The sequence below is a fragment of the Barbatula barbatula genome, assembly GCF_947034865.1.
Source record: "Barbatula barbatula genome assembly, chromosome: 5".
NCBI classification, from domain to species: domain Eukaryota; kingdom Metazoa; phylum Chordata; class Actinopteri; order Cypriniformes; family Nemacheilidae; genus Barbatula; species Barbatula barbatula.
Window position 1 is genome coordinate 218811 of NC_136769.1, and position 13704 is coordinate 232514.

Consider the following 13704-nt stretch of genomic DNA (forward strand, 5'->3'; position numbering starts at 1 on the left):
AATAAAAGTGACTGTTTACTTGCCGCTATCACTGCTAATGCTTCTCAAACGAACTGCTTCTTCTTTGGCTCGACGCGGCCAATGACGCAGAAGTTTAAATGAAAACCAATACGTAGCCTACGGCATAGAGGCTACGGTGCACAAGTAAAAATTGGGCTTTAGGGTGACAAGCGGTCATGTGAGCATGTGTAAGGTGAAGTTACCTGTGTATGCAGTGAGCTAGGGGAGTGTGCTCTTGACAGTCTACCAGCGTCTCTCTCTTCCTCAACTTCATCCCAGTCTGAGTTAAGAGCTTTGCTTTGACAGTGACTGAAAACACAACACATCCTACAGGTGTTTATTTGCATTTACCGTACCTATCTAACCTGTGAAATGTTCAGGAATGGATGTACTTGGTAAAGTGTGTTAAACAGAGCAGAGGAAGCTCTCTGAGTTTTGCTCGCTTCGAGGAATTGAATGATAATAAAAGGGACATCTTAACACACATGTGGCTCTGTCTGGAGATCTACCTGGCTGGTTTGTAAAGGGACAGTTCTCGTCTCTGCTGGTTTTTGAGACTGTCCGTGTGACTGGGACCCTCCCTCTGCATGACGGTTTTAACTTTAGGAAGGTGAGCCATCATGGCGTATTCATCTCGGTTTAGTCCTGAAGATCCGGCTGACAGATGGCTTATCTCTGAGTCCATTGAGCTCTGTGAAGAGGTGTGTCTCTGGATTGACGGGGAAAGACTTTGTTTTTGGGAGACTGGTGGTCGGCAGTTAGGGGTGAATCTATTAATCTCTCGCTCCTGCTTTACGCTGCTCCTTTTACTAACACTTTGCGACGTTTCCCAGGCAACCGGAGCAGGTTGATGAGAGGAGCTGTTGCGGGACGGGGAGGAGCTACGTGACACTGACTGGCTGAGGAGAGAGTGGGCGGAGCCTCTCCAGTACTTTGATTCACGCTCCGATTTGCTGGTGTCTTTAACATAAGAGGCGGAGTCTGTTCTGTCCGTTCTATCACTCGCTGTGTTCCTGAGAGGGGCGTGACCTGTGGGGTCATGCCTCAGTGTAGGAGAGCGTCGGCCAATCTCTGATTTGCGAGGTAAGGATTGGCTAAGTTTGTCATTTCCCCACCTTAACGGGGAGGAACTGCGGCTCTTCAGCTCACGAGCTGAGTTCACCTGGCTTGTTTTGGTTTTGTAAAGTGATGATTGGTCAGGGCTTTGATGATGACCTCTACTGGGGGATGGGTTTCGGCTGGCTCGCTTGACTTCTGCTTTCTTCAGTGATGCTTGGATTTGAGTGTCGTAGCCTTTCCTGGATGACGGGGGGCTTTCTCTCTTATAACACCAGCCATTGGACGTGGACCTTTTCTCTGTTCCATAACCCTTTCTGACTGGAGATGCACTCCGACGACCCTCTCGAATCTGATTTGAGGAGCTATCTGTCTCCTTTCCGCCTTTAGGGGACTGGCTTCTGACATCATATCGTCTACCTGCATGGGGTGAGCTCTGTCTCTCATGACTGTACTCGAATGAAGGGCTTGCATCACTTTTCCAAACAGAAGTTTGCCGAGGACCATCAGGACTCCGCCTGGAAGGTGAGGATCCTCCACGGTTCAGCGTAGAGCCGACGGGAAAGCTGTTGTTCTCTGAATTCCGCGAAGAGCCTCTCAGATCCATGTAGGACTTACTGAAACTACTGACCGTGCCCACAGTGCTCGCCAGCGAGCGCAAGTTCTTCTTTGAGTCTCCAGCGTAACCTTTCCGAGTGGGAGTGGTGGACACCTGCTCTCGTCCCCTCGCCAAACTGCCAGAGCGAAAACCCAGTGTATTTAGAGAGGAGGTGGACTCACCCCGCCTGAGTGGAGAGGTACTATGACCTGGAGACATGGAGCGCGACAGACTGGAGCTTCTTTGGGAAGAGCCCAGCGTTTGGTAGGAGGACGACGGGGGATTTCGTTCGACTCTTCGTTTGGAGGTTCTGAGTGATTCGGCTTGTTTGAAAGGAGTGGGACTCAGAGATCTGGGACCAGCGAGAGCCTCAACCTCTACACTGTGATCCACTGGATCCGGAGTCAAGGATTGTGGAGGATAGTTCATCAGATCAGCATTCTGTATCTCACCGGTTCTTCTTTCAGAGGGAACGCCCAGACCCGGGTTACGAAAGGGAATAGTGGCTTTGGATTCTGGGCTTTTGTTGCCTGTAAGGGGATGGCCTCTCTCAGAATGCCGATAAGGAGGAGGAGAGCCTTTATCACAGACGGCTCTACTACCCGCAGCTCTTCCCAGAGAGAAATATCCGCTCTCTCGATCTCTCTTTTCCTTTGCACTGCCTACAGACCGAGAGAAAGAGAGAGAGAGATTGTGTAAATATGTGAAAATTATCTCATGCAGTGGAGACGCAGTGTCATAAGCTGGAATAGCCCAGTGTAACTCTACACATTCTGACACCTCAAATTGTCACTCGAACTATCTGAACCACAGTGTTCGGTAACTGTATATGGTGTTCACCTCACCGTGAGAAAACCCCAAGGACCCAAAGGCATCACGGCTGCGGGCTACCTCCGTCCAGCCCCGAGGACTTGACCGGTGTGATGACAGATCCAAACGAGTCATCCTGCAGTGAGATGAAGGGTAATGAAGGACGTTTGTTTCTTCTTCAACACTGACTGAGCTGCTGTATATAGAATCGTCACACTGACTGGAATGAGACAAACATCACAATGAGACACAATGAGACTGATTCCTCAAAACATTTATAAAGAGTTTATATTCTTAAAAATACAGCATACAGACTCTGATTCAGTCTTACCTGTCGGAGCTTTGATCGTCGTCTCCGTCACACCCGTACAGGTCACAGTCTGCGCTCAAAATACAGAGGGAGCCGTCCTCGAAGCCACGCCCCCCTCTGCTGACATCACAGTAGCTGCTCACCACTGACAACACATCTGAGTCCTCCTGACAAGTGGATGTGAAAACCAATCAGCCAATCAGAGGTCAGCCAAGTACAGGCCATGATACAGGAAAGGAAGTGTGACGCTGTGCTGTCCATCATACTTCTTTACCAGTATGTTTGAGGGTAAAGATTTTTTGTAGGATGATGTCACTTGTTTTTCTACAGCACCAAGTGTTTTTATTCATCAAATACTTTTTTGCACTGGTTATTTGAGATCTCTAAGAAAATTCATGAAGTTAAAATGGTCATCTACACATCTCTCTCTGACAGACTGTACTGGTTTAGAGTTTCACGGCTGTAACTCGGTCTGGTTTGTGGTTTTTCTGCTCATTATTATTTTAGTTACGTACAGAAGCAGCAGCTGATCTTTCAGACATCATCAAATCCACAAAAGCAGCTTTTACATTCAACTCACAATTACCCGAGACCTGATCGGAGCCATCATCTAACCAGTCCACTTGTGTGCAGAAGCACCTAACAACCACATATCAGCACCCTAGCAACCACTAACACCACTGAACTATTGTGGCACAGAATTGACATGAGGTTGTTTTCTTTTAAAGAAAGGCTTTTTTTCAAGAGTCTTGTTTTTTGGTGTTGTTGGTCAGAAGAGATCTTACTGTGAATGTATCAGCTAGCTAGAAGAACTCGATCTGTTGTCATTAATTATGAATGAGAAGGTGGAGCACACTCGCACACACACACACACACACACACACACACACACACACACACACACACTTGGATTACTCTCATCATGAATGATGATCTCATGATCACACTTGCTGTACTCTTCAATCTGACCTCAGCAATTATACATGATAATTCATTCTATTTATCATACGTATACATTTTATAGTCACCTGTCTATCTGTCTCACCTTGATGCTGGTGTCTTTCTCCTGGCTGTGTGCAGGAGTTGTGTCATGTTCAGGTGAGGAGTTGTGCAGGTGTTTCTGTCGTAAACAGTCGTGGCAGCGGGTGGAATCGAAGATGTTGGGCTGGAACTTCGGGCACACAAGCTCATCACCGGCCAGAGGCATCACAATTTCACATTCACAACTATTACACAACCTTTCAGAGACAAATTACATTAACCAACACACAACATTTGACAACAGATTCACAGACTGACACAATCAATGATGTCTCAACACAACAGCACAGTCAGACTCTATTAAAACAACACAGTCAGACTCTGTTACATCAACAAATTAAACCCTGATATCAACAAGACACTACATTACATCAGCACAGTCAGACTCTGTTATAACAACACAATCAGGGTTTGTTAAAACAGCACAGTCAGACTCTGATATCAACAAGACACTACATTATATCAGCACAGCCAGACTCAGTTATAACAACACAATCAGGGTTTGTTATAACAACACAGTCAGACTCTGTTATATCAATAAATTAAACTCTGATATCAACAAGACACTACATTACATCAGCACAGTCAGACTCTGTTATAACAACAAAGTCAGACCCTGTTAGAACAACACAATCAGGGTTTGTTAAAACAGCACAGTCAGACTCTGATATCAACAAGACACTACATTACATCAGCACAGCCAGACTCAGTTATAACAACACAATCAGGGTTTGTTATAACAACACAGTCAGACTCTGTTATATCAACAAATTAAACTCTGATATCAACAAGACACTACATTACATCAGCACAGTCAGATTCTTTTATAACAACACAGTCAGACACTGTTAGAACAACACAATCAGGGTTTGTTAAAATAGCACAGTTAGACTCTGTTATATCAACAAATTAAACTCTGATATCAACAAGACACTACATTACATCAGCACAGTCAGACTCTTTTATAACAACACAGTCAGACCCTGTTATAACAACAAATTAAACTCTGATATCAACAAGACACTACATTACATCAGCACAGTCAGACTCTTTTATAACAACACAGTCAGACTTTGTTATATCAACAAATTAAACTCTGATATCCACAAGACACTACACTACATCAGCACAGTCAGACTCTTTTATAACAACACAGTCAGACAGTGTTAGAACAACACAATCAGGGTTTGTTAAAACAGCACAGTTAGACTCTGTTATATCAACACAGTCAGACACTGTTAGAACAACACAATCAGGGTTTGTTAAAATAGCACAGTTAGACTCTGTTATATCAACAAATTAAACTCCGATATCAACAAGACACTACATTACATCAGCAAAGTCAGACTCTTTTATAACAACAAAGTCAGACCCTGTTATAACAACACAATCAGGGTTTGTTTAAACAGCACAGTCAGACTCTGTTATAACAACAAATTAAACCTGATATCAACAAGACACTACATTACATCAGCACAGTCAGACTCTGTTATAACAACACAATCAGGGTTTGTTAAAACAGCACAGTCAGACTCTGTTATAACAACAAATTAAACCTGATATCAACAAGACACTACATTACATCAGCACAGTCAGACTCTGTTATAACAACACAATCAGGGTTTGTTAAAACAGCACAGTCAGACTCTGTTATAACAACAAATTAAACCTGATATCAACAAGACACTACATTACATCAGCACAGTCAGACTCTGTTATAACAACACAATCAGGGTTTGTTAAAACAGCACAGTCAGACTCTGTTATAACAACAAATTAAACCTGATATCAACAAGACACTACATTACATCAGCAAAGTCAGACTCTTTTATAACAACAAAGTCAGACCCTGTTATAACAACACAATCAGGGTTTGTTTAAACAGCACAGTCAGACTCTGTTATAACAACAAATTAAACCCTGATATCAACTAGACACTACATTACATCAGCACAGTCAGACTCTGTTATAACAACACAATCAGGGTTTGTTAAAACAGCACAGTCAGACTCTGTTATAACAACAAATTAAACCTGATATCAACAAGACACTACATTACATCAGCACAGTCAGACTCTGTTATAACAACACAATCAGGGTTTGTTTAAACAGCACAGTCAGACTCTGTTATAACAACAAATTAAACCCTGATATCAACTAGACACTACATTACATCAGCACAGTCAGACTCTGTTATAACAACACAATCAGGGTTTGTTAAAACAGCACAGTTAGACTCTGTTATAACAACAAATTAAACCTGATATCAACAAGACACTACATTACATCAGCACAGTCAGACTCTGTTATAACAACACAATCAGGGTTTGTTAAAACAGCACAGTTAGACTCTGTTATAACAACAAATTAAACCTGATATCAACAAGACACTACATTACATCAGCACAGTCAGACTCTGTTATAACAACACAATCAGGGTTTGTTAAAACAGCACAGTTAGACTCTGTTATAACAACAAATTAAACCTGATATCAACAAGACACTACATTACATCAGCACAGTCAGACTCTGTTATAACAACACAATCAGGGTTTGTTAAAACAGCACAGTCAGACTCTGTTATAACAACACAATCAGGGTTTGTTAAAACAGCTCAGTTAGACTCTGTTATAACAACAAATTAAACCCTGATATCAACAAGACACTACATTACATCAGCACAGTCAGACTCTGTTATAACAACACAATCAGGGTTTGTTAAAACAGCACAGTCAGACTCTGTTATAACAACACAATCAGGGTTTGTTAAAACAGCTCAGTTAGACTCTGTTATAACAACAAATTAAACCCTGATATCAACTAGACACTACATTACATCAGCACAGTCAGACTCTTTTATAACAACAAAGTCAGACCCTGTTATAACAACACAATCAGGGTTTGTTAAAACAGCACAGTTAGACTCTGTTATAACAACAAATTAAACCTGATATCAACAAGACACTACATTACATCAGCACAGTCAGACTCTGTTATAACAACACAATCAGGGTTTGTTAAAACAGCACAGTCAGACTCTGTTATAACAACACAATCAGGGTTTGTTTAAACAGCACAGTCAGACTCTGTTATAACAACAAATTAAACCCTGATATCAACTAGACACTACATTACATCAGCACAGTCAGACTCTGTTATAACAACACAATCAGGGTTTGTTAAAACAGCACAGTTAGACTCTGTTATAACAACAAATTAAACCTGATATCAACAAGACACTACATTACATCAGCACAGTCAGACTCTGTTATAACAACACAATCAGGGTTTGTTAAAACAGCACAGTTAGACTCTGTTATAACAACAAATTAAACCTGATATCAACAAGACACTACATTACATCAGCACAGTCAGACTCTGTTATAACAACACAATCAGGGTTTGTTAAAACAGCACAGTTAGACTCTGTTATAACAACAAATTAAACCTGATATCAACAAGACACTACATTACATCAGCACAGTCAGACTCTGTTATAACAACACAATCAGGGTTTGTTAAAACAGCACAGTCAGACTCTGTTATAACAACACAATCAGGGTTTGTTAAAACAGCTCAGTTAGACTCTGTTATAACAACAAATTAAACTCTGATATCAACAAGACACTACATTACATCAGCACAGTCAGACTCTTTTATAACAACAAAGTCAGACCCTGTTATAACAACACAATCAGGGTTTGTTTAAACAGCACAGTCAGACTCTGTTATAACAACAAATTAAACCCTGATATCAACTAGACACTACATTACATCAGCACAGTCAGACTCTGTTATAACAACACAATCAGGGTTTGTTAAAACAGCACAGTTAGACTCTGTTATAACAACAAATTAAACCTGATATCAACAAGACACTATATTACATCAGCACAGTCAGACTCTGTTATAACAACACAATCAGGGTTTGTTAAAACAGCACAGTTAGACTCTGTTATAACAACAAATTAAACTCTGAAATCAACAAGACACTACATTACATCAGCACAGTCAGACTCTGTTATAACAACACAATCAGGGTTTGTTTAAACAGCACAGTCAGACTCTGTTATAACAACAAATTAAACCTGATATCAACAAGACACTACATTACATCAGCACAGTCAGACTCTGTTATAACAACACAATCAGGGTTTGTTAAAACAGCACAGTTAGACTCTGTTATAACAACAAATTAAACTCTGATATCAACAAGACACTACATTACATCAGTGCAGTCAGACTCTGTTATAACAACACAATCAGGGTTTGTTAAAACAGCACAGTTAGACTCTGTTATAACAACAAATTAAACCTGATATCAACAAGACACTACATTACATCAGTGCAGTCAGACTCTGTTATAACAACACAATCAGGGTTTGTTAAAACAGCACAGTTAGACTCTGTTATAACAACAAATTAAACCTGATATCAACAAGACACTACATTACATCAGCACAGTCAGACTCTGTTATAACAACACAATCAGGGTTTGTTAAAACAGCACAGTCAGACTCTGTTATAACAACAAATTAAACCTGATATCAACAAGACACTACATTACATCAGTGCATTCAGACTCTGTTATAACAACACAATCAGGGTTTGTTAAAACAGCACAGTTAGACTCTGTTATAACAACAAATTAAACCTGATATCAACAAGACACTACATTACATCAGTGCAGTCAGACTCTGTTATAACAACACAATCAGGGTTTGTTAAAACAGCACAGTCAGACTCTGTTATAACAACAAATTAAACCTGATATCAACAAGACACTACATTACATCAGCACAGTCAGACTCTGTTATAACAACACAATCAGGGTTTGTTAAAACAGCACAGTTAGACTCTGTTATAACAACAAATTAAACCTGATATCAACAAGACACTACATTACATCAGTGCAGTCAGACTCTGTTATAACAACACAATCAGGGTTTGTTAAAACAGCACAGTTAGACTCTGTTATAACAACAAATTAAACCTGATATCAACAAGACACTACATTACATCAGCACAGTCAGACTCTGTTATAACAACACAATCAGGGTTTGTTAAAACAGCACAGTCAGACCCTGTTACATCAACAAATTAAACTCTGATATCAACAAGACACTATGTTACATCAGCACAGTCAGACCCTGTTATAACAACACAGTCAGACTCTGTTATAACAACACAATCAGGGTTTGTTAAAACAGCACAGTCAGACCCTGTTACATCAACAAATTAAACTCTGATATCAACAAGACAATACATTACATCAGCACAGTCAGACTCTGTTAAAACAGCACAATCAGACTCTATTAAAACAATACAGTAAGAAAACAGGCATTATGAAACAAAACCACACATAATCAGACAGACAGTGAGAGTGTGTTACCTGAGCAGCAGATGAGGGTCGATTGAGTCTGTGAGATGAACAGACCGCGTGTGTTCCCTCAAACACACACACACATTGGCTGCTAAACAATAGCTGATAGTGAGTCTTGTGTGTGTCCATCTGTTGTGTGTATTAAATATCAGTAGCTTTCAAATGAGACACACACACACTTCTGCTGCAGATGGTAAACGACACAGTAAAGACTTAATACTGACATTTTAACAAGAACTTAGGAAAACAAACACAAGCAAACATTAAAACATTTTTGTGTCATATCTCAACTTAAAAATAAAATAAGGAAAATGTAACAATTTAAAATGAACATTAATTTGTTACCCCAAAATCTCATGACTGTTCTATTCAATTAGATTTTATTTATATAGCGCATTTCTCAATGTGCAAAAACCTCTGGAAAAACCAGACCCAGCCGGGAGGACCAGTTCTCCTCTATCATGTCACTTCTGCATTCATTGACTTTAAAAGTTACTGAGTAAATGTTTAAGAATAACAGAGAGAGATTATTAGTTATGATTTAGGAAATAATTCTATTTTCTAGAAACTGTTTAGGTGTAATTTTGTGATCAATATCAAATAACAGATGAATGTTATAAGCAGGGAAAATAATGGCATAATGTAACTATAACTTCAAACTGCTGTCGTGATTCAAGTTTAGCATTAAATACGGAGAACTGTCAATTTAGCATTAATGTAACAAGTTGTTCATCTTTGCTCTTGGTTGGTGATGGAATTGGCCGAGTTGGGATGGATTGTCATTGCATGAACACAAAATCACTGAGACATTTCTCAAAATGTTTTTATTGTGCTCCACTGATGAAGACAGATTTATGTTTTAATACATTTTCACATTTTGATTTCAAGATGAAATTTAAAGTCAGTAAAATACCTTGACAATTTAAATGGTATTGTTTCTCATTGTGTTCTTGGTATGCCCAGTATCATTATAATACCAGTGTTCAGATATTCAGAGACTCAAGAACTGAAGATCACACATTTAGATTAAAAATCTATTTTTAATGTCCTTAAAGTATCACAAGAATGCAAAAACAAACATGTGCAGTGTGAGCTAAACATCACAACACAACACACAGATCAGTCCTGACTCCGCCCTTTTGCTCCAGTCCGCTTGCGTCTCTGCTTCTTGGTTGTTCTGCCAAGGCGGAGCTTGTTTTCATTGGTGACCGATGACTTCCTGTCACCCTGACGATTTTGCCACCTCGAGTCCTGTTTGTACTTCTGCCTCTTCTTTTTTGTAAAAATGCTAATAGATGCCGTGAGCGACTGAATTCTACAAAGAGAAGAATGAACATGAATGTTTTGTTATCACTCCTATGATAGTCGGTAATGTGAGGTCGAGTGAAGCTGATGGTACTTTTTGGAGAGCATGGGCTTTCCGGCACTCCTTGGGAGGGACTTCACTCTCTCTTCTTTATCTTCTTTATCATCATCACGGCTTTCAGTGGTCTGGAGAAAGACAAACATATCTCACACAATCACTTCATGACACAGTGAGGATGTAAGATTCAGCACGCTTTGACCGTCTCACCTTCACTCTCTGGGACTCCAGCAGTCTTGATCCTGATAGGTCGAGGTCACTGATGGTTGTCACGGTCACCGTGTGGTTGGGGTGATTGTACTGAAGACATTCAGTGGTCGATGTTATTGCGTCTTCCAGTTCATCCGGCTCATCTTCCTCATCTGGACACACACACACATTAGACTGGTGATGTAAATACATCTCAATCCACATCTAGATCAAATGTATGAAACTCACTCAGAGCTTCTTGCCGCTCCTTCAGCATCCTTAGATATTCTTTGTGTCTCTGTGAGAAGAAGACAGACATTAAGCGGCCGTTTCACACACACACACACACACACACACACACGTCGTCATCACCTCCTCTCTGACTTTCTTCTGCTCATCTCTCAGCTTCTTCTTCATCTCCACCATTGCAGCTTTCCGTCGCTCTACTTTCCTCTTGTGAAAACCCGTCAGGAATTCTCTGACAAACACAAAACCACACAGTTCTCATTCAGCTCATCAGATATAAACATGAATGAGTTCTGTCGTGAAAAACAGCATAAAACATCTCTCATGAAAACTCATCATGCTACAAAAAACACATCAGTTAAAACATTTTTATTCCTCATTACTATAGCAACCACCACCTTTATTCTGCAACACAGCAAATTGTGAAAAGTGCCATAAATAAATCAATTGAATTGAACAGAAGATTTGTTACAGTAACTAACCAGTTTAATCGTAATATTTGTAATCCACAAAACAAAGAAAACATGCTCAGTACACTTTTGCTATAAATAAACAATGATTCAAATCCACGAAAGAGTCAAATGTTTCGCTTAGACATTCATGAGATTTAAATGAAAAGTAATGGAAACTTGTGCTTCAATCTCATCCGCAGTCAGAATCTCATAAATGTCTCCAATAGAGTTTCAGAAGAGATCTCAACAACGTCTCAAACTGTTACAACTAGTGATGTGGTAGTCGAGAACGGTCTCAACAGTCTTTGGTCTCGTCTTGGTCTCAGACCTAGTGGTCTCTGGAGTTTATTTCAAGACCACACCTGTGAGAATGACACAATCTGGTGCATTGTCTGATTTATGTGTGAACATGTAAAACTTCTTCTGTCTTTAAAAGCATTCACCACTTGTTCCTTCTTTGATTCTTCTAGTACTGGTGTTACTCTTACTGCTGGTGTGAGAAGAAGGTGGGATTGTCTTAAAGAATATAACATCCAACACATACATTTCTGCACAATAAATTACTTCTTTTTATGTTTTACTTTGACATTGTAGTGTGTTGTTGTGGATCTTCTGAATGATTTTTGGGTTTGCTGGTCTTGGTCTCGGCACCTTCTGGTCTCGGTGGTTTTGACTACAACACCAGTTTACAACCATTAAGCTCAAATTTGATTCTCTTTATTTTCTACTGAAGCACCTGAGAACTGAGACGCTGAGCTGTGGATAATAAACATCTGAACAAAAAACCTTTGAATTTAGCAACTGTTTAGCAACAAATATCCTTCAAGACATGCGGTTTCAGAACAGAAATGTTCAAGAACAGTGATGCAGGAAGGTCTCCTTAAACCCTCTCATCTGATATCTGGACTCTTTCCTGAATCCTGGAATACAGACACTATACAGAATAACTACTGAGGCATTTGTGTGAACAGTAACCTGGAGAAGACTTTCTGTAGTATCCTGAATACTCCAATTCAAGCTTTCCTCACCAGTCAATGAGCACGTCCATCATTAAAACAAAGGAGAAATGTATCATGTTTTGATGCTTTTGACTCAATATGACATGATCATTAAATCCATCGACACAGAAAACAAACAGGGAACAGAACCGATTAAAGGAACAGAATCGTTCACTCAGGGGTGCAGAGTAAGACAGGGATGCAGATCGAGTCAAACTCTGTTTAACTTCTGTATAAATGAGTTAGACGTGTGCTGGAACAATCTCACATTAAACAAGTCTGAGGTGAAATGTCTTCTGTGTGCTGCTGAAGGTCTGTAGGAACACCAACACTGAGCCAAATGATGATTCTCCAGAAGCCAGATTACAGGATAACAGACACACATTCAGTCTGGGAAACCCTGCAATAGAACACACTTCACACTACCATCATCTCCATCAGGAGGTTTTGGTCTGGCAGTGAATGCTACACGAGCGTTTTACACCATCAAAGGCTAATCCACCCAAACAGATATTTCAGTCTGCTGTCAGATCTCTGATAGTGTCATTATGCCGATAGCTCTATATGGCTGTGAGGTTTGGGGTCCACACACATTACTCCATATGGGATAAACACTCCATAGAATCATCTGAAGAGTTCAGAGAGGAAGCAGGTCAGATTCCCCCTGATAACACACATCCAGAAACATGGACACACCTGAACTCAAGTCCTCCTAACACACTTCAATATGAAGCACTCATAACCCAAGAGCTGAGACCTAAAGCCCGTCCCATCTGACCCTACAGACCGGCACAACTGAACAAAACCACATCAGAATAAAACAAAAGATCAAAGAAAGTCAAAGGTCATCTTTAGATCATTAGAAACCCAAAGTAAACTAGAATGCTATCAGACCCTGAACAGAAAACACAATCTGTCAGATGATCTCTAGACTGTTGAAACAAACATGGAGTCTGTGCTCACAGCGAGACAGAGACATTGTGATGAAGATGATGAGAGAGAAACACTTTCACATGAACAGAGCGGATGTTACATCACATTCATTTACTCTATATTCAACTTGACTGTGTGTCTGTTGTTATAATACTGAACTTACTGTCGCTCTTTATCATCAAACATCAGGACACACTTCTGTTTCTTTCCGCTTCTCTGTGTGTTTAGAGTCTTTTTCACCATTTTCACCAGTTTTCAGAGACACGCGAGAAACACGCTGCGAGTGGAACATCCACTTCCGGAGACAACAGGAAAATACAAAATA

At 40.2% G+C, this 13704-nt stretch overlaps 1 protein-coding gene across 1 annotated transcript; it reads right to left on the minus strand.

The window, feature by feature from the left end:
• Positions 1 to 9971: 9971 nt before the first annotated feature.
• On the minus strand, positions 9972 to 13698 carry nol12 (nucleolar protein 12). The gene is made up of 6 exons (XM_079455604.1): positions 13543 to 13698; positions 11123 to 11228; positions 11000 to 11048; positions 10772 to 10923; positions 10598 to 10689; positions 9972 to 10513 (listed from the first exon to the last, which is right to left on the minus strand). The coding sequence occupies exons 1-6, from the start codon at positions 13620 to 13622 to the stop codon at positions 10318 to 10320; spliced, it is 675 nt and encodes a 224-aa protein (XP_079311730.1). The 5' UTR covers positions 13623 to 13698; the 3' UTR covers positions 9972 to 10317.
• Positions 13699 to 13704: the final 6 nt, after the last annotated feature.

What these genes read in the sequence shown, in the direction of transcription:
- nol12 (XM_079455604.1), bottom strand. Translation starts at nt 13,622, where the DNA reads ATGGTGAAAAAGACTCTAAACACACAGAGAAGCGGAAAGAAACAGAAG. An exon ending in AGAAGAAAGTCAGAGAGGAG is followed by an intron (nt 11,049 to 11,122) that starts GTGATGACGACG and finishes TTCTTCTCACAG; the next exon opens with AGACACAAAGAATATCTAAG. An exon ending in GGAGCGGCAAGAAGCTCTGA is followed by an intron (nt 10,924 to 10,999) that starts GTGAGTTTCATA and finishes GTGTGTGTCCAG; the next exon opens with ATGAGGAAGATGAGCCGGAT.